At 36.7% G+C, this 18,373-nt stretch overlaps 1 protein-coding gene, 1 long non-coding RNA gene and 2 pseudogenes across 2 annotated transcripts in view; 2 read left to right on the plus strand and 2 right to left on the minus strand.

Annotated features, from left to right (window-relative positions):
• LOC127612085 (ribosomal RNA processing protein 1 homolog A-like) overlaps positions 1-11,847 on the plus strand; it is a 38,859-nt gene extending 27,012 nt beyond the window's left edge. The window contains exons 9-13 of the mRNA XM_052083063.1: positions 9,502-9,523; positions 10,290-10,396; positions 10,575-10,672; positions 11,615-11,634; positions 11,727-11,847. Of these exons, the coding sequence (XP_051939023.1) occupies positions 9,502-9,523; positions 10,290-10,396; positions 10,575-10,672; positions 11,615-11,634; positions 11,727-11,818 (339 nt within the window). The 3' untranslated portion in view covers positions 11,819-11,847. The remainder of the gene's footprint in view (positions 1-9,501; positions 9,524-10,289; positions 10,397-10,574; positions 10,673-11,614; positions 11,635-11,726) is intronic.
• LOC127612110 (ribosomal RNA processing protein 1 homolog A-like) overlaps positions 1-18,373 on the minus strand; it is a 162,840-nt pseudogene that overhangs the window by 89,530 nt on the left and 54,937 nt on the right.
• The window catches only part of LOC127612121 (uncharacterized), a 35,856-nt gene that overhangs the window by 12,972 nt on the left and 4,511 nt on the right, over positions 1-18,373 (minus strand). The window lies entirely within an intron of this gene.
• LOC127612044 (ribosomal RNA processing protein 1 homolog A-like) overlaps positions 13,581-18,373 on the plus strand; it is a 189,444-nt pseudogene continuing 184,651 nt past the window's right edge.

Genomic DNA, 18,373 nt, shown 5'->3' on the forward strand with positions numbered 1-18,373 from the left:
TATGCACTATTTGAATAAGAATAAGAAAACCTATAATTGTCTCACAATGGAGAAAATCCCAATTTACAGCAGCAAAGTTATAAAGGAAGAAAGTAGAACAAAATATAGGAGCTGCTATAAAGGCAGCCACTTTTGCGGCGCCATCTTGAAGTCATAATAACAAAATACAATACAATACAATACATGCTGATTTATATAGCGCTTTCACAACAGCGGCAGCTGTAACAAAGCGCTTTACAAAACAGTTAACATGAAGTAAAATAATAAACACAACACAACATAAAACACGGACAGTCATGCAGTTCTAACTACAATACAACACATAAGATTGTCTGTGTCTAATGTGTCTTGTCTTGTTGCATGTTGTGAGAGGGAATGTAAAGGTATGTTGCACATACAGCACATTTGACAATAAAATTGTAGTTGACTCGATAAGACACAGTCGTGCAATCTTGACCACTTTTCCTGCATGCAGTTTGTTGTTTGATGCAGTTATAAATGAAAGAGGAGCTAATCAAAGTGTCCCATGTTTGGTTTGGGTTTGGGTTGTTTATTGAACATAAAACATATACAGTAATAATTTGACAGAAAATAAGGTAGATAAAAAAGTAAAAGAAAGAAATCAGTCTTCATTCAACACAGTTATGTTCAAGGGAGTAGGATGAAGTAAAAAAACTTATCTTGTCCTACCCCGTTATGTGTTTATATCTACTAAATCATTTTTATATCAATCAGAAAAGAAAAAGTAAGAAGAAGTCTCCATTAAGGCTCATACTTTACCCTTAACCGTGATATTTTCACAACTTTTGGTTTGTATCGGGATTATATACATCCTCACCCTGGCACTCTTGTGTCAATTTTCTCTTGTATTCATAATGGGTATTGCAATACCTTTCTCTATTTATCAACTTAGTTCTGATTTATCATTATATTTAATGTTTAGAATTTATCATTTTAACTCTGATTGGTGTAGGTTGTTTGTACTATTTTTTTGAATTTGTTTTTGAACTCGGCAAGCGATTTACTCATTTTTAGGTCCGTTTCGAGATTATTCCACAGATTAACACCTTTGCTAGATACACTTCTTTGCTTGATGTTTGTTCTTGTTTTGAGTTTTTTGAATAAGTTGGTACCTCTTAATTCAGAGTTGCTTTCTCGAATTTCAAAAAACTTCTGAATGTTTTAGCAGAGCAGGTTATTGTGTGCTTTGTACATTAATTGGGCGATTTTAAAGTCAACCAGGTCATAAAATTTCATCGTATTTAATTTAATAAATAGTGGATTTGTGGGTTCCGTATAATTTGATCTATTAATAATTCGAATTGCTTTTTTTTGTAGTTTGAGAATAGGGAGTGTGTTTGTTTTGCAGGCATTTCCCCATATTTCCACACGGTAGGTCATGTATGGTAATAATAATGAAGTTTATAATGTGTACAAGGATCTCTTATTTAGCACTTCCTTGGTTTTGTAGAGGATCCCTACGGTCTCGGCTATTTTTCTTTTTACGTTATCGATATGTGGTTTCCAATATAGTTTTGAGTCTATTACTAATCCGAGAAACTTGGTTTCATACGCTCTTTCTATTTCAATTGAGTTTATCATAATTTTAGCTTGGTGTTTGATTGGTCTTGTGCCAAAAACAATTGACTTCGATTTTTTTCAGGTTGAGTGACAATTTATTTCTGTCGAACCAGTTTTTTAATTTGTTTAATTCGTTTTCTACGGTTGTCAGGAGCTGTTTCAGATTTATTCCAGAACAGTAGAAAGTTGTATCATCAGCCAATAGGACACATTTAAATAGTTTTGAGACCTTGCAGATATCATTTATATATAAGATGAATAGTTTTGGACCAAGCACTGACCCCTGAGGTACTCCGTGAGTGATTTTCAGTTGATTCGTTTTTTATTGTTGAGTTGCACGTACTGATATCTGTTTTCTAAATAACTTATCCATTTATAAGCTACACCTCTAATGCCATATCTTTCTAGTTTTTTTCAATAATATACTGTGATCTATTGTGTCAAAAGCTTTTTTTAGAACTAGGAAAACCCCAACAGCTTCCGCAAACTCCATAACTGCCATTGAGGTGGTCCATTTTTCCCTGAAGCCATATTGATTCTCACTTAACAGCGCATGCTTTTGTATAAAACTATCAAGTCTGCGAGAAAATAGTTTTTCTAATATTTTTGAAAATTGTGGTTGTAGTGATATTGGTCTATAATTTGTAAACAGATGTTTTTCTCCACTTTTATAGATTGGAATAACTTTAGCAATTTTCATTTTTGATGGAAAGATACCAGCTTTGAATGACAGGTTGCATATGTGTGTGAAAGGTCGCACTACATATTCTATAATCTGCTTGATTATTGTCATATCAATATTAAAGCAATCAGTTGACTTTTTATTTTTAAAAGTTTTTATAATATTTGATACTTCTTCTTGTTTTACTGCAGTAAGGAACATCGTGGAGGAGTTTTTTTCTACGTATCTATCCACTTCAAACAGGTCTGTTGGATCAGGAATTTGTTTTGCTAGGTTACTGCCGATGTTGACAAAATACTCATTAAATTCAGTTGCTATTTCTGCAGTTTTTTCCAAAATAGTATTTTTGCCTTTGATAAAATACTCTGGATAATCCATTTTTTTAGGACTATTTCTGATTACTTGGTTAAGTATTTTCCATATTTCTTGTGTGTTACCTTTATTCTGCTCTAATAGTGCATGATAATAATCTCTTTTACTGGTTCTTATAATATTTACTAGTTTATTTTTATAGGTCTTATATTTTTTTTCTGCTGCTTCAGTTCTGAATTTTAAAAACAATTTATATAAATTGTTTTTCTTTTTACATGCGTTTTCTATGCCTTTCGTTATCCATGGCTTACTTGGGTCTTTATACTTTTTGGAAACTTTAGTTAATGGAAAATGTTTATCATATAAGGAGATTATGGTAGACTGAAATACTTCAAACGCTGTATTTGGGTCTTCGTTTGAGTAGACCTCGGTCCAGTTTTGTTTTTCTAGGTCTTGCTTAAAGGCATCGATGGAACGTTGGGTTCTTAGTCTTATTTCTGTTATACAATTTGTTGATTTAGCTTTTCTATCGAAATAATTATGAAAAACTGCAAAAACAGGCAAGTGGTCACTTATGTCATTAATGAGAAGTCCACTTTCCATTTTATGATCAATCTTATTTATAAATATGTTATCTATTAATATGGCCGTGTCAACTGTTATTCTGCTAGGTTTCAGGATTACTGGGAAAAAGCTGTTGCTGTACATAGTATTTATGAAGTCAGTTGTTTTTTTGTGTCTATTTGGGTTTAATAAGTCAATGTTAAAGTCACCACATATTATTCGTGTTTTCTTATCGTTGTAGTAACTGAGCATATATGTTAGTTTTTTATTGAATGTGTCAATACATGTTCCTGGTGTCCTATAGATGCAACTTATGATGATATTTGATGCCTTTTTATTGTGTATTTCAATGGTTAGACATTCCATTAGGTTTTCTATTGTGTTTGTCAATCTCTCGATTTTACTGCATTTAAGTGCTTTGTCTACATATATTGCAACCCCCCCCCCCCTCCTTTTTTGTTTTCTCTATTAGTTGCAAACATTTCATAACCTTCTATTTCCATTTCAGTTGTTTTATCTTCATCAAGCCAAGATTCTGATATGGCAATTATTTTAAATTTATTGAATTGATGTAAATCTGCTTCAATTCTAAGCCGCAACTCTTGTATTATTACAGTAACATGCCATCAACCGGCTGTGAATGCCGGCTGTGAAACTTCAAAATTGACGGCTACCAATCAATAGCAGGACACTAGTTAGGCTTTTATTTTTAAATTGGCTTTTGCAGCACTTGGCGGCGTTACCGTCATAGAGGATGAACAATCGTTGTGGAGGTTGGCTTGACTTGTTTTTATCGATTGGAGGCCGACCTGATCCCATGTTTATTGCCATCACATACTGTTGCTGCCTTCGAAAACACTTGTAATTGTGCGCTGCTTAGTGGGATGGGGAATTTCGGGGCTCGCAGCGTGTGCCCTGTTTCGACTAGCAACAAACTTCAGACTACTTTTCAAAGGCAGTTTAATGGGTCCTTCAAATGAAAAAAAACCCTAAGTTACGCATTTTACAATTTTTGTAATGATGTATTTTGTGTTATACAAACATTCTTTTTTTTTTTTTCAAACACTCAAAATGTTCAGAGGCATCTGTGCTATCCATACATATATATAGTTTTTATTAGTTCTTTGGGATTTTTTTATTCTTTATTTTTTGCAAAAGGAAAAAAAAATTGTGTCTGGAGGTCCCAACCAAGCCCTACTAACAATCCCGACCGGACGTGTTCATGTAAAATGCATTGGTTTGAAGCCTCCTGCAAAGAGGCAAACTCATTTGCGATCCTCTGGCGCCACCTAAAAGTTGCACAATTGGAATGACCTCAACCCAACAATGTGGTATGCATATGTCTGTCCAAGCGAAAACAAAGCGATTGACGTAAAAATCGTGTGAAATGCATGTTTACACATTAGGTTTACGACGCTTTCAAAAATATGAATTTTAATGGGTCTCTATGGTGCAAAATATGTAAATTGTGAAGATTACGGAATCAAAACCTTTTTTATTATTGCTGTAATGCCTGAGAACTATCAGCCGGTGACGTCATGAAATTTAGGCCATTTTAGAACCCCCCCCATACGTTTCAGCTCTCACGTGTTTTTCCGAATGCCTTAGCCTTTGATTCAAAGACATAATTTTACATTTATCGCAAGCGGTGGACTTCGAGGGTTAATAGGTAAAAATAAATCTACACGCATTTGATTCTGACAACCTAACACTGTAGTAGTCCCTCCTGATCAATGTTTACTCAAATGTCCCCTTTCTTCTAGTTATGAGGTCTGTGTGTGAATAGCTTATTTGTTTTAAAATGGAGCGTGGTGAGTTACTTTCTGTATGAAATGTACGATCTAATGAAAGCTGCCTTCCTTGTCCTTGCTTTGTCCAAAAACAGCTGATATAATACTCGATTCGATTTGAAGGCAAGATGGCGCCCGAGTTGGCAGCCGTCTGCAAGTGCTCTCATGAGCTTTGCTTTTTTGTTGTTATTTTTGTGTTTGTTTTGTAACTTTGTGTTTGTTGTTATGTCGTGTGGACCTGATGTGGACTTTTTTCAGCATTTTTTGGCCACGACATTCATCAAGACTCTGTGCTTGGTGGTTGCGCCTTCTCGGCAGCATGGGTATACCAGCACTGTTTTTGACTGGGAGGAATATCAGCGCCATTTGACTGTCGTTGCTGGACAGTCCCGGGGCGCTTGTGTCTTGCGCCTGTAATGGGCAGCATTTTTCACAGCCCCACTTTGTTCAGCGGAGAGATTGGTGCTGTTGAACGGTCTGCGGCTGGATGGATGTAAGGCTTGAGGAGCCGACGATGAGAAGAGGGGATGTTAGCGCGTAGCGCCGATGCGGATGTGGAACTGGGAGTCGCGGCTTGGAATTGAAGTGGATTTGCATGTGACAGGAGATGTGAGCCAATCTCTTTTTCGTCACTGGACGCTACAGCTTCGTGTTTGCTTTCAAAACTTAGCTTGTAGCAGACGTGTGCACATTTTCAGCATGACGTCTCTGATCGACTGGTGAAAGGACACTTTGATCCTCTCCTCTTTCATCTATAACTGCTTGAGGCAACAAAGTGTATGCAGAAAAGTGGTGAAGATTGCACGACTGTCTGTGTCCCATGTGTTGTGTTATTTTTGTTATTTTGACTTCAAAATGGTGCCGCGTGAGTGGCTGCCTTTAGAGCAGCTCCTATATTTTGTTGTTCTACTTCTTCCTTTCATAACTTTGCAGCTGTGAATCGGGAATTTCTCCATTGCGAGTCTAATAAAGGTTTTCTTATCTTATTCACCAAGGCGCTCCTTTGGTTTTATTATTCTTTGTCCAGATGGCTTTACGAGTGAAGAAATGCTCAAGCTGTGGAAAGGTCTGTTCTACTGCTTGTGGATGCAGGACAAACCACTTTTACAGGTATTTCTTTATTTCTTTCGTCACGGCTTGTGGAACATTTTCAGGCTGAGCTGTGATTTGTCGCCAATCACTTCTTTGAGCTCTTCCCAAGGCGTTCCCAGGCTGTCCTGGTTCGCCCCAAGGAATTCCTACCATTGGGACATGCCCGGAACACCTCACTAAGGAGGCGTCTAGGAGATGTATTTTGATGGACCGCTGGAGTCGCGGTGCAACCACTCGGTGACTGTAGACAGCGGCTGTCATGCGCAAAAACGTAATTTTTATGCCATTTGGGGGCAGGGATTGTTAAACTGGTCCTGAAATGGACCGGCCATTCAGGAATCCCACAATATTCCCTCTGGCCACCACGACCCTGCGTGCTGGGCTGAATTAATGGCACCCACTGCCATTTAATTGTTAAATATATTGAGCCTTTCTTGGATTGTTTCACTTTCTATTTGCTTAATTTGAGGCACAATGTTGTTCACAGGAGGAGCTTTCCAACTCTGTTTGCACACTGATTCACACCTTTCATGACATTGATGGACGTAAGTTGATCCTATGCTGGTGTAATTCCAAATACAAATTAAAATGTCAAAAGCCGGTGGTGAAAATTGTTTTCCACAGAACTATTATATCTGGAGAGCTCCCTTAAGACCTTCAAAAGAGAGTGGACTGGCATTGACAGACTACGAATGGACAAGTTTTTCCAGGTGTGTGTGCGTGCGCGCGCGTCCATGAATATATCACTTTTCTCCCCCTTATGGTGGCCCTTCTTTTCGTATTACAGCTGATCCGCTTCATGTTCAGACAAAGCTTTGAGATGCTGAAGAGAAACAATTGGGATAGCAGGTAATCCATAAAAACTGTCATGCGCAAATTGTACAGTACGTCATAACATAGGTTAAATATTTTACATAATGTCTTTTCTATTTTTTTTTTTTTTTTTTAGTGTGGTCTCAAGATTTCTGGAGCTCTTTGCAACAGAGCTCCTGAACAGTGGCAACGGTGCACCTGCTGGTCTGCAGTTTCATATCTTGGACCTTTACTTGACGGAACTAGGAGCTGTGGGTGCATCAGAGGTAAAGTTATGATCCAAACGGGTCATTTGGAGTATGGAGCGTAGATGGAGATTTGGGTACTTGTCCGTATTTATTTTATTGATCCTGTTGAATGCCTTTCACTTGACAAAAATAAACTGAAGAGAATTTAGATATGAAATTTTGATGTCTATCCACTCTAAATGCCAATATTATAGTTTGAGTGACACATCCATTATAGAGGATTCTGCAAAAGATTTTGAGGAAATATCACATTTTTTCTCCGTAGCTCACTGCTGACCAGAACCTGAGATTCATCGAGCCATTCTGCAAAACGGCAGCCAAGACCAAGGAGTAAGTTCCTCTTAGCGTCCTTTTGTTTGATTTCATATCTGCAGGGAAGTATATTTTTTTAAATCTTCCACACCATTTTTAATGGTGTTGACTTAAAAAATATGTACTAAAAAGTACATTTTGTGTGAGTGTGTGTTTGTGTGTGAGTGCGTGTGTGTGCGCGCGGAGTGATAATATTACAGTTTAACCCCAGCCAGTCCCAGGGACTGGCTGATGAGAAAAGTGAGTCCCATTAGGCATTTCGAGAGTCCCAAATTTCGAATTCTTAAATGGTCTACTTATTCAATTGCATATGATAATAACACAAACAGCAACAATATACATTGCTAATAGGTTTATTTCTTATCAACAAATGCTGCAAAAATTTTAATAATTCAGGCATACGAGATTTGCTGAGAAATAGGTTCTTATTTCATTCCATAGTTTAGTCTTTGCGTTCATAAATTCTCCTCTCTTTACTCCGCTTCCAATGATGCAAGGCTTTCTCAAAGTCAACTTATCGCAAAAAACTATCCAACTTTAGCTGCTTCCTCCGTGATACCTCCGCAATAAACATTCGCAACACTTGTTCGCAACACTTGTTTTAACGATACAAAACTTGGCAATCATCTACTTTCCGCATATTGCAAGAACGACATGCGACATTACTTCATGCGAGATCAAAACAACAATGGTGGCGATTGTCAAACTGATCGTTGCGGGTGGGAAAAAAAGATGTACCGTAGCAGGCCTGAGGATTTAGGAAATTCACGTTTTTCGATTCCGTTGGATTACCCAATGGGAAACCATGGTAACTAATTTTGGGTTCCGTAAACGTTCATCATAGGAAGCCATTTTTCTATTTTGACTGATATTCATAATCAAGAATTCTGATACTCCAAAGTATAATGCTTCAAGGGTAAATGTTTGAAAACTATGCATTAACAATGAACATTATATCAGCAGCTGTGTACTCCAGGATTATTCAACGAAATAAATGGATCAAATTATGTTGTACTCATATGGCATCATGAATACAGCACACCACAAAATCAGAGTATTTTTTTCCAGTCTCACACCGCAAAGATTAATTTCCTGGTAATCATTAATACAGGTAAGTATTGCTGTGGCTTGACATCCTCTTCCCAAGACGATGCATGTGTAATCTACTATCAATTTGACGAAAGAATCTACCACGTGTCATCGTTAGTTCTACCGACAGCATATGACACCTTATGACAAATGTTTTATTCATAAAGTTACCACGCTACAACCAGTAAATTATAGAATAACCAAGACTGTTTCATAATACCGGTATTTTTGTGAACGTCAAACGTGTAAGCGTCACTTGCTCGTGTAAGAAACCCGAAAGGAGTCAAGTGGCGTATTCGGGTGTGCTCAGTTTGGTCGAAAACCGGTTTTCAGTTCTAACCTGAGGTGTAAAAATCTCAAATTTTCTGGTCGAAATCCGAAAGCCGGGGTTTGACTGTACTTTGGTCAGATTGAAGTTATTTCTGTGATCACTGAGGGTTATTCTTTCATTAACAGAGGGGTAACAATAATTTTACGTATATGAAAACGTTTTGTCAGTCTTGAATACCCCATAACCCAGCGGAATATGTTTACTTCAAATGTGGTAGAATTATCGGGCCTTTGAATATGTTTTCATTTCAATGGCTTGAAAGTGTATTCATCTAATTTGCCAGACAATCATACAACTTTTGACCTTAACATTGAATAACGTCACCAAAGCAAAATATCTCCAATTTGGATGTCAGTGTTCAAGAGGATTTGGCTGGCGTCCTGGTCGTGTAATATTACAGGCAACACATCCTTTATTGATCATACTAGTTTTAGGAGCGTCACTGATGAATGGCAGCGAAATTCTGCCTTGATCTGAAGCTTCCTGCTTGCTTTGTAATATTTGCCATCCACTGATCGACCATTCTCTTTAATTGACCGTCTCACCAGTCGGACACTTTTCCGAGCGATCTGCAACAGCATCTTCAACACAATTATTGACCAGGCTCCCTATGCCATTGAGGATCTGATGAGGGAGCTGAAAGAAGCAGAGTCCTCTGATTCAGGCCAGTCCTCTGATGATGAAGAGGACCCCGTGAAGCAGATTAACGGTACATTTTCACAAAAATGGGAAGAGTTTGTTGTTTAATTTTTCCACAAACACAATATTAATCGTAATACCATGTTTAGACTAATGAGGCTGCATAATGCATATTGTTTTAAAGAACATTTTTGAGTTGATTTTCCTTTCAAAGTGTCAACGTAATGATTTTGAAGTTAGCACTTTGCAAAATGGACGGATGGATGGATGAACGAATCCATCCTACATACGGTGTTTGATATTTTGGTGGCCGCATTGCTAGGTCATAGCGACTAAACCGCTCATCTTTAGGTGGGCAGGATGTGCAAATCCGCTGGCATTAACATGCTTTCCACATCATCACTTCAGTAATACTTGTTCAGCTGATTCAACTGGATTGTCGTCATGCCCGTTTTTGAGAATGTACCTTGCACATGGCCAACAGCAGGCTTGATTTCTTTCCATAGCTTTGGAGAAAGCGCCACACAAGCGATCGTTCAGCTCAGTACCAAAAGGCCCACGGGCAAGTGTTTGGGACCACTGCTATATAGTACGCAACATTAAGTGCAATCTGACCAAAAAAAAAATATTCCCCAAACTTTGAGTTTCCGTTCAGAATCACTATTTATATAGCACACAACAACCTGTTTTTGTGTAAGTTATTGATTGCAAATCATGAATGCTACAGTGTTTTAAAAAGAACTCCATGAATGTTACATAATTTTGTAGATAAATGACTGAATTGAATTGAATTTTTATGCCAGGAAGACATTATTTGCTGGTTATTTTGTTTTCAGGCAGTAAATCATACTTGAAACAGGGTGCTCATGAATCAGGAGACTCCGACACAGAGTTACAATTTGATGATGATGATGATGATGATAATACAGCACCAGTTCTACAGGTTAGTATTGTATTTTTATCCTAAATGCATGTTGTTGTTTTTCCAAGAATGAACACATATTTTGGGATACTTGGGTTTTCATTGGAAAGACATATGCTACACTGCACCACTTTAGTCAGAGCTCTTGATAAATACCATGTTCTGCTTTCCCCCTTCTAATGAAACATCTATTTTACAGTTTGACTATGCAGCTCTTGCTGACAAGCTCTTAGAGGTGTCAATTCGAAGTAGCACACCCAGCCACAATAGAGAGAGGCTCTACAAAATCATCAAAGTGTAAGTTTTGTAGCCCCTCAGACAGTTTTGAAAGTATCATACTGTATCTGTTGTTGTGGTCCGTGTGATTTAAATATGGCAAAAAGAAAAGCCAAACCTTCCTGTCCTTATGTGGAAGAAGTAATTGCCCCTTGAAGCTAGTAATGGGTTGTGACGCCCTTGGCAGCAATAACTGAAATCAAGCATTTGCGATAATTTGTGGTCAGTCTTTGACGCTATGGAGGAATTTTGGCCCACTTTGGCAGATTTAATTCAACTATGCCACATTGGAGAGTTTCCCTTTTGAGGTCACGCCACAGCATCTCTATTGGATTCAAATCCGGACTTTGACTTGACCACTGCAAAATCTTACTTTATTTTCTTTTGTTTTTTGAGCCGTTCAGAGATGGACTTGCTGTTGTGTTACGGTTAGTTGTCTTTCTGCATGATCCAAGAGTGCTTGAGTTTGAGGGTGCAAACTAAACTGATGGTCGGACATCATCCTTCAGGATTTTCTAGTAGACAGCAGAATTCATTGTCCCATCAATCACAGCAAATTGACCTTGTCCTCAGATAGAAAAGCAGCCCCAGACCATCACATTGGCAACACCATGTTTTATTAATCAAATGCTATCATTTCTACCCCAAATGTAACAGGCCGCACAAATTCAATTTTTGATTCATCGGTCGACAGAATGTTTTTTCCAAAGGTTTTGAGGATCATCTTGATGTCTTTTGGCAAATGTGAGATGAGCCTTTGTGTTCTTTTTGGTCAACAGTGGTTTTCGCCTGGGAACTCTCCAGTGGATCCTATTTTTGGCCAGTGTCTTAAAATTTCAGTGGATCAGAGAGTTGTTCAGCAGATTGGGAAAAGAGTGATTTTTACGCCAGTCGAATGTAGTTTATGATATGCATTATCAGACCTCTTGTCTTTCAACATACTTTCTCTCTCTTTCATGGCAGGCTGCAGGATCTCAGTGAAGGTATTGTTATTTTTAAATTGCCTGATACGACACAATGTCTTTCTTGTTTATTTGTGTTATGTGACTCATCCTCTGCCTTTTTTTTCGGTTAGGTCTATTTCCTCAAGATGGCTATCCAGAGGAAGTCTCTACAGATGAGGATGATGAAATGTTTGCCAGCAGAAAGAAGATGAAGCGTGGATAGAATGCAAAGGAAACGGCTAAGAATCGTAAAGGACCTCTTTCTCACTTCAAAATGCAACTTTTCTGGTGAAGCAAGCCAAGCAACACAAGAGGAAGAAGCTTTCCAGTTCTACAATGATGATCTGCAGAGCCTAAAAAAAGTAGCACCAGAGAGCACACTAGAAGACCTGCTGCAAATGGACAGTAATATTGCAACCCATAACCAGGAATATGGAGAGACTGGTTTTGTCATTAAAGAGGAAGAGGAAGAGTGGGAAGATGCTGAAGAAAAAACACCTGAACCGAGGTCTCTGAGAGACAGTCTCAGCAGTATTACAGCACTCATTGAAGATGCTAAAGGCAGAAGAAACATGGAATGGCTGAGTACAGCACAAAAACTCAGAGACCTGATCCAAGAAGAACAAATGAAGTGTTGGGAAGCAAACGAGTATACATGACTTTTTTGACATGACTTCACGTAGCACACAAAGTGGAATAATTAATATACAAGAAATGTATGTTCATGTTAAAATAAGTCAAATAGGTTTATGCTCATACTTGTGCGCTATTGAAATAAAGAGTACATTTATGTTTTGTTTGTGTGTATGCGTGTGTGTGTGTGTGTGTTTACGTCAGATCAAATTTGCGATGTGTGATGTCACTCAACAATGACGACCTCCATGGAGACACAACCGTGAATGCCAATTTATTATGAATGAATATTTATATTATTACATTTAGTTAATTTGACATGGCTTCATGTAGCACACCATGATTTGCACTGAGTGTTGGAATACATACATGCTGCTATCTCCTTGCATTAATTAAATTATTTGGTGAAATTCATTAAATGCATTGGAGATAGTATATACCTTTATTTATATGAATAAAATTAATTATGAAGAAGGTTAGCTGGGGTTCAAATGTGTTGTAACAAACCAGAACAACAGTTTATCAAAATCAGCCGTCTTTGTTGTTTAAATTCCCCCCCAATGCATTGAGGGTGGACTGGGACAATCCATGTGGAATATTTCCGATTTCCCACTTTCATCGAGTGCAGCATACGAATGCTTAGGAAAGGGTGCATGGATAAAACCTTTAAATCTCCTTTCGCATAGGTCACTCATCTCCCGAGGCCTCTTTGGATTCTCGTTTTGCCTGAGTAATTTCCTTTCCGACCCTATCCAGATGAGATGATCTTGGAGGATAGGGTCATTCAAATTCTATCAATGCTTAGGAAAGGTGCCTGCTTGTAAACTTTAAGCCCCCGTTATTGTCAGAATTCTAACATTAAAGTTAGAACTCTGTCTTAATTCTCAAAATTCCTGACTTTAATGTGAGTAATGTGTCAGAATTCTGACATAAGTTAGAATTCTGAGAATAAAGTTAGAATTCTGAGACAAAAGTGGGAATCTTGCCAACCTTGGATTTTTTTCTTTATTGGCCCTAAATCTCTTCTGTACACTTGTTTGTCTGTTGACTGTTGATTGCAATGTATTATTTATATTTGTTCATATTTATATATGTCCTTTGTATTCAATTTTCACTGCCCTTGTTTTTAGCTTTGTGCTTTTTAATGCACCGGATATTTGCACTGTGGTTGAGGGGAAATAAATTTCATCTATGCTGGATGTTGTAAATAGAGCATGTTTTACAATAAAGCTGGCTTTTGACTTTGACTTTTTGACTTTTCAAAATAACCGAAAACAAGATACAGGAACATACATCCGTGCCTGTGATGGCAATGTGTGATGTCATCTGTCTGCGACGAAATGAAGGAAAGTGCGCCTGAGCAGCACCGCTCCACGTGAATTAGTGTGAAAATGGCGGCCGTTCACGATCCAGAGATTCAACTGGCACAAAAGTTAGCCTCAAACGAAAAGCCCATTCGAACAAAAGCATTAAAAAAGCTAAAGAAGTATATAAATGTCAGATCACAGAAACTGACGGGTAAGTAACTCGCGTTTAGTGCTCTTATGTGCATTTATAACGGTGCTCGGAACATTCACAAATACGAATTAATAGCATTGCCTTGTGTTTTGAACGTTACATATCACTATATGGACACTTTTTGTGTCCAAGCTCAGTTTTTAATTAAATTCCATCCTTCGAAACTAAACAATGTTTTACAGTACGGTAAGTGGGTTCAGATTTAAAAGGTTAAGTTACACTATCCACAATTAACATTGTATACATCAGCAACGTCGTGCTAACTAAAACGCTTATTGTTAAAAAAAAAAAGCCAAATGTAATGTTAATGTCAGGAAACTACGAGCAGTTATCAAAATTCACATGCACATTTCTACCTATGCCCACGTAAACCTCTGTGGATATCAAAAATCGCTACACTATCATAGATTTTATGGACATTAAGCTATCAGGAGGCTCACTGTTGAGAATAAGCTTAACGTGTCTTAATGTTTGACAACTTATCGCCACCCAAATTAACACTTAAATCCACTTCAACCTCTGAAAATAAGTAATAGTCTCTTTGTTTAGGATTTTATGAGCATTAATAATAATAATAATACATTTTAATTGAGCTTTTTCTTGCCCATAGGCGTTCACTATAGGGCATAATGCTTAACGCGGCTTGATGTTCTCTCTATTCTCTACCAAAATTCATGGGCACATGTCTGCCACAGTGTCTGAAAATATAAAAAAAAATCTGGCCGATATTTGAGATCTTGTAGACATTAATGTCTTCCTCTCCTCTCTGTGTGAATTAAGTTTAATGTTGAGGAAGGCGCTTAATGTCTGCATGCTGTCCTAAGTTACGCCTGCTTTTCCTTTATATAAGCAGCCTGTCCGCACATCAATCAGTCAAATGCAGTGCAGCTACTCCACATCATTCACAGAATTTGGAACTTGGTTCATACACAAAGTGCCCCACATTATTAGGCGTTCCTTCCATTTTGGAGGACATGTAAGAGTTTTGAATGTGCCTTGTAGTCATGAAAATATGGTAACGTTGCAGACATCTATACTTAAGGTTTGAAATTCAGATATCACTATCTGCCGTTTCGACCAGTGTCAAATCTGTTACCGATACTGTGCATGAACATTCTGATTGGAAATTTTACCAGTGGTGACAAAAGTCCAATTCAAGAGCCTTGATTTTATTTTTTTTAAATGCTTGCATTTTTTTTCTGCCTCAGGTAAGAGTTTAGTTGGTATGCACTATTTGAATAAGAATAAGAAAACCTATAATTGTCTCACAATGGAGAAAATCCCAATTTACAGCAGCAAAGTTATAAAGGAAGAAAGTAGAACAAAATATAGGAGCTGCTATAAAGGCAGCCACTTTTGCGGCGCCATCTTGAAGTCATAATAACAAAATACAATACAATACAATACATGCTGATTTATATAGCGCTTTCACAACAGCGGCAGCTGTAACAAAGCGCTTTACAAAACAGTTAACATGAAGTAAAATAATAAACACAACACAACATAAAACACGGACAGTCATGCAGTTCTAACTACAATACAACACATAAGATTGTCTGTGTCTAATGTGTCTTGTCTTGTTGCATGTTGTGAGAGGGAATGTAAAGGTATGTTGCACATACAGCACATTTGACAATAAAATTGTAGTTGACTCGATAAGACACAGTCGTGCAATCTTGACCACTTTTCCTGCATGCAGTTTGTTGTTTGATGCAGTTATAAATGAAAGAGGAGCTAATCAAAGTGTCCCATGTTTGGTTTGGGTTTGGGTTGTTTATTGAACATAAAACATATACAGTAATAATTTGACAGAAAATAAGGTAGATAAAAAAGTAAAAGAAAGAAATCAGTCTTCATTCAACACAGTTATGTTCAAGGGAGTAGGATGAAGTAAAAAAACTTATCTTGTCCTACCCCGTTATGTGTTTATATCTACTAAATCATTTTTATATCAATCAGAAAAGAAAAAGTAAGAAGAAGTCTCCATTAAGGCTCATACTTTACCCTTAACCGTGATATTTTCACAACTTTTGGTTTGTATCGGGATTATATACATCCTCACCCTGGCACTCTTGTGTCAATTTTCTCTTGTATTCATAATGGGTATTGCAATACCTTTCTCTATTTATCAACTTAGTTCTGATTTATCATTATATTTAATGTTTAGAATTTATCATTTTAACTCTGATTGGTGTAGGTTGTTTGTACTATTTTTTTGAATTTGTTTTTGAACTCAGCAAGCGATTTACTCATTTTTAGGTCCGTTTCGAGATTATTCCACAGATTAACACCTTTGCTAGATACACTTCTTTGCTTGATGTTTGTTCTTGTTTTGAGTTTTTTGAATAAGTTGGTACCTCTTAATTCATAGTTGCTTTCTCGAATTTCAAAAAACTTCTGAATGTTTTAGCAGAGCAGGTTATTGTGTGCTTTGTACATTAATTGGGCGATTTTAAAGTCAACCAGGTCATAAAATTTCATCGTATTTAATTTAATAAATAGTGGATTTGTGGGTTCCGTATAATTTGATCTATTAATAATTCGAATTGCTTTTTTTTGTAGTTTGAGAATAGGGAGTGTGTTTGTTTTGCAGGCATTTCCCCATATTTCCACACAGTAGGTCATGTATGGTAATAATAATGAAGTGTATAATGTGTACAAGGATCTCTTATTTAGCACTTCCTTGGTTTTGTAGAGGATCCCTACGGTCTTGGCTATTTTTCTTTTTACGTTATCGATATGTGGTTTCCAACATAGTTTTGAGTCTATTACTAATCCGAGAAACTTGGTTTCATACGCTCTTTCTATTTCAATTGAGTTTCGAACCAGTTTTTTAATTTGTTTAATTCGTTTTCTACGGTTGTCAGGAGCTGTTTCAGATTTATTCCAGAACAGTAGAAAGTTGTATCATCAGCCAATAGGACACATTTAAATAGTTTTGAGACCTTGCAGATATCATTTATATATAAGATGAATAGTTTTGGACCAAGCACTGACCCCTGAGGTACTCCGTGAGTGATTTTCAGTTGATTCGTTTTTTATTGTTGAGTTGCACGTACTGATATCTGTTTTCTAAATAACTTATCCATTTATAAGCTACACCTCTAATGCCATATCTTTCTAGTTTTTTTCAATAATATACTGTGATCTATTGTGTCAAAAGCTTTTTTTAGAACTAGGAAAACCCCAACAGCTTCCGCAAACTCCATAACTGCCATTGAGGTGGTCCATTTTTCCCTGAAGCCATATTGATTCTCACTTAACAGCGCATGCTTTTGTATAAAACTATCAAGTCTGCGAGAAAATAGTTTTTCTAATATTTTTGAAAATTGTGGTTGTAGTGATATTGGTCTATAATTTGTAAACAGATGTTTTTCTCCACTTTTATAGATTGGAATAACTTTAGCAATTTTCATTTTTGATGGAAAGATACCAGCTTTGAATGACAGGTTGCATATGTGTGTGAAAGGTCGCACTACATATTCTATAATCTGCTTGATTATTGTCATATCAATATTAAAGCAATCAGTTGACTTTTTATTTTTAAAAGTTTTTATAATATTTGATACTTCTTCTTGTTTTACTGCAGTAAGGAACATCGTGGAGGAGTTTTTTTCTACGTATCTATCCACTTCAAACAGGTCTGTTGGATCAGGAATTTGTTTTGCTAGGTTACTGCCGATGTTGACAAAATACTCATTAAATTCAGTTGCTATTTCTGCAGTTTTTTCCAAAATAGTATTTTTGCCTTTGATAAAATACTCTGGATAATCCATTTTTTTAGGACTATTTCTGATTACTTGGTTAAGTATTTTCCATATTTCTTGTGTGTTACCTTTATTCTGCTCTAATAGTGCATGATAATAATCTCTTTTACTGGTTCTTATAATATTTACTAGTTTATTTTTATAGGTCTTATATTTTTTTTCTGCTGCTTCAGTTCTGAATTTTAAAAACAATTTATATAAATTGTTTTTCTTTTTACATGCGTTTTCTATGCCTTTCGTTATCCATGGCTTACTTGGGTCTTTATACTTTTTGGAAACTTTAGTTAATGGAAAATGTTTATCATATAAGGAGATTATGGTAGACTGAAATACTTCAAACGCTGTATTTGGGTCTTCGTTTGAGTAGACCTCGGTCCAGTTTTGTTTTTCTAGGTCTTGCTTAAAGGCATCGATGGAACGTTGGGTTCTTAGTCTTATTTCTGTTATACAATTTGTTGATTTAGCTTTTCTATCGAAATAATTATGAAAAACTGCAAAAACAGGCAAGTGGTCACTTATGTCATTAATGAGAAGTCCACTTTCCATTTTATGATCAATCTTATTTATAAATATGTTATCTATTAATATGGCCGTGTCAACTGTTATTCTGCTAGGTTTCAGGATTACTGTGAAAAAGCTGTTGCTGTACATAGTATTTATGAAGTCAGTTGTTTTTTTGTGTCTATTTGGGTTTAATAAGTCAATGTTAAAGTCACCACATATTATTCGTGTTTTCTTATCGTTGTAGTAACTGAGCATATATGTTAGTTTTTTATTGAATGTGTCAATACATGTTCCTGGTGTCCTATAGATGCAACTTATGATGATATTTGATGCCTTTTTATTGTGTATTTCAATGG

Source organism: Hippocampus zosterae, chromosome 12 (assembly GCF_025434085.1).
Source record: "Hippocampus zosterae strain Florida chromosome 12, ASM2543408v3, whole genome shotgun sequence".
In the NCBI taxonomy this organism is placed as follows: domain Eukaryota; kingdom Metazoa; phylum Chordata; class Actinopteri; order Syngnathiformes; family Syngnathidae; genus Hippocampus; species Hippocampus zosterae.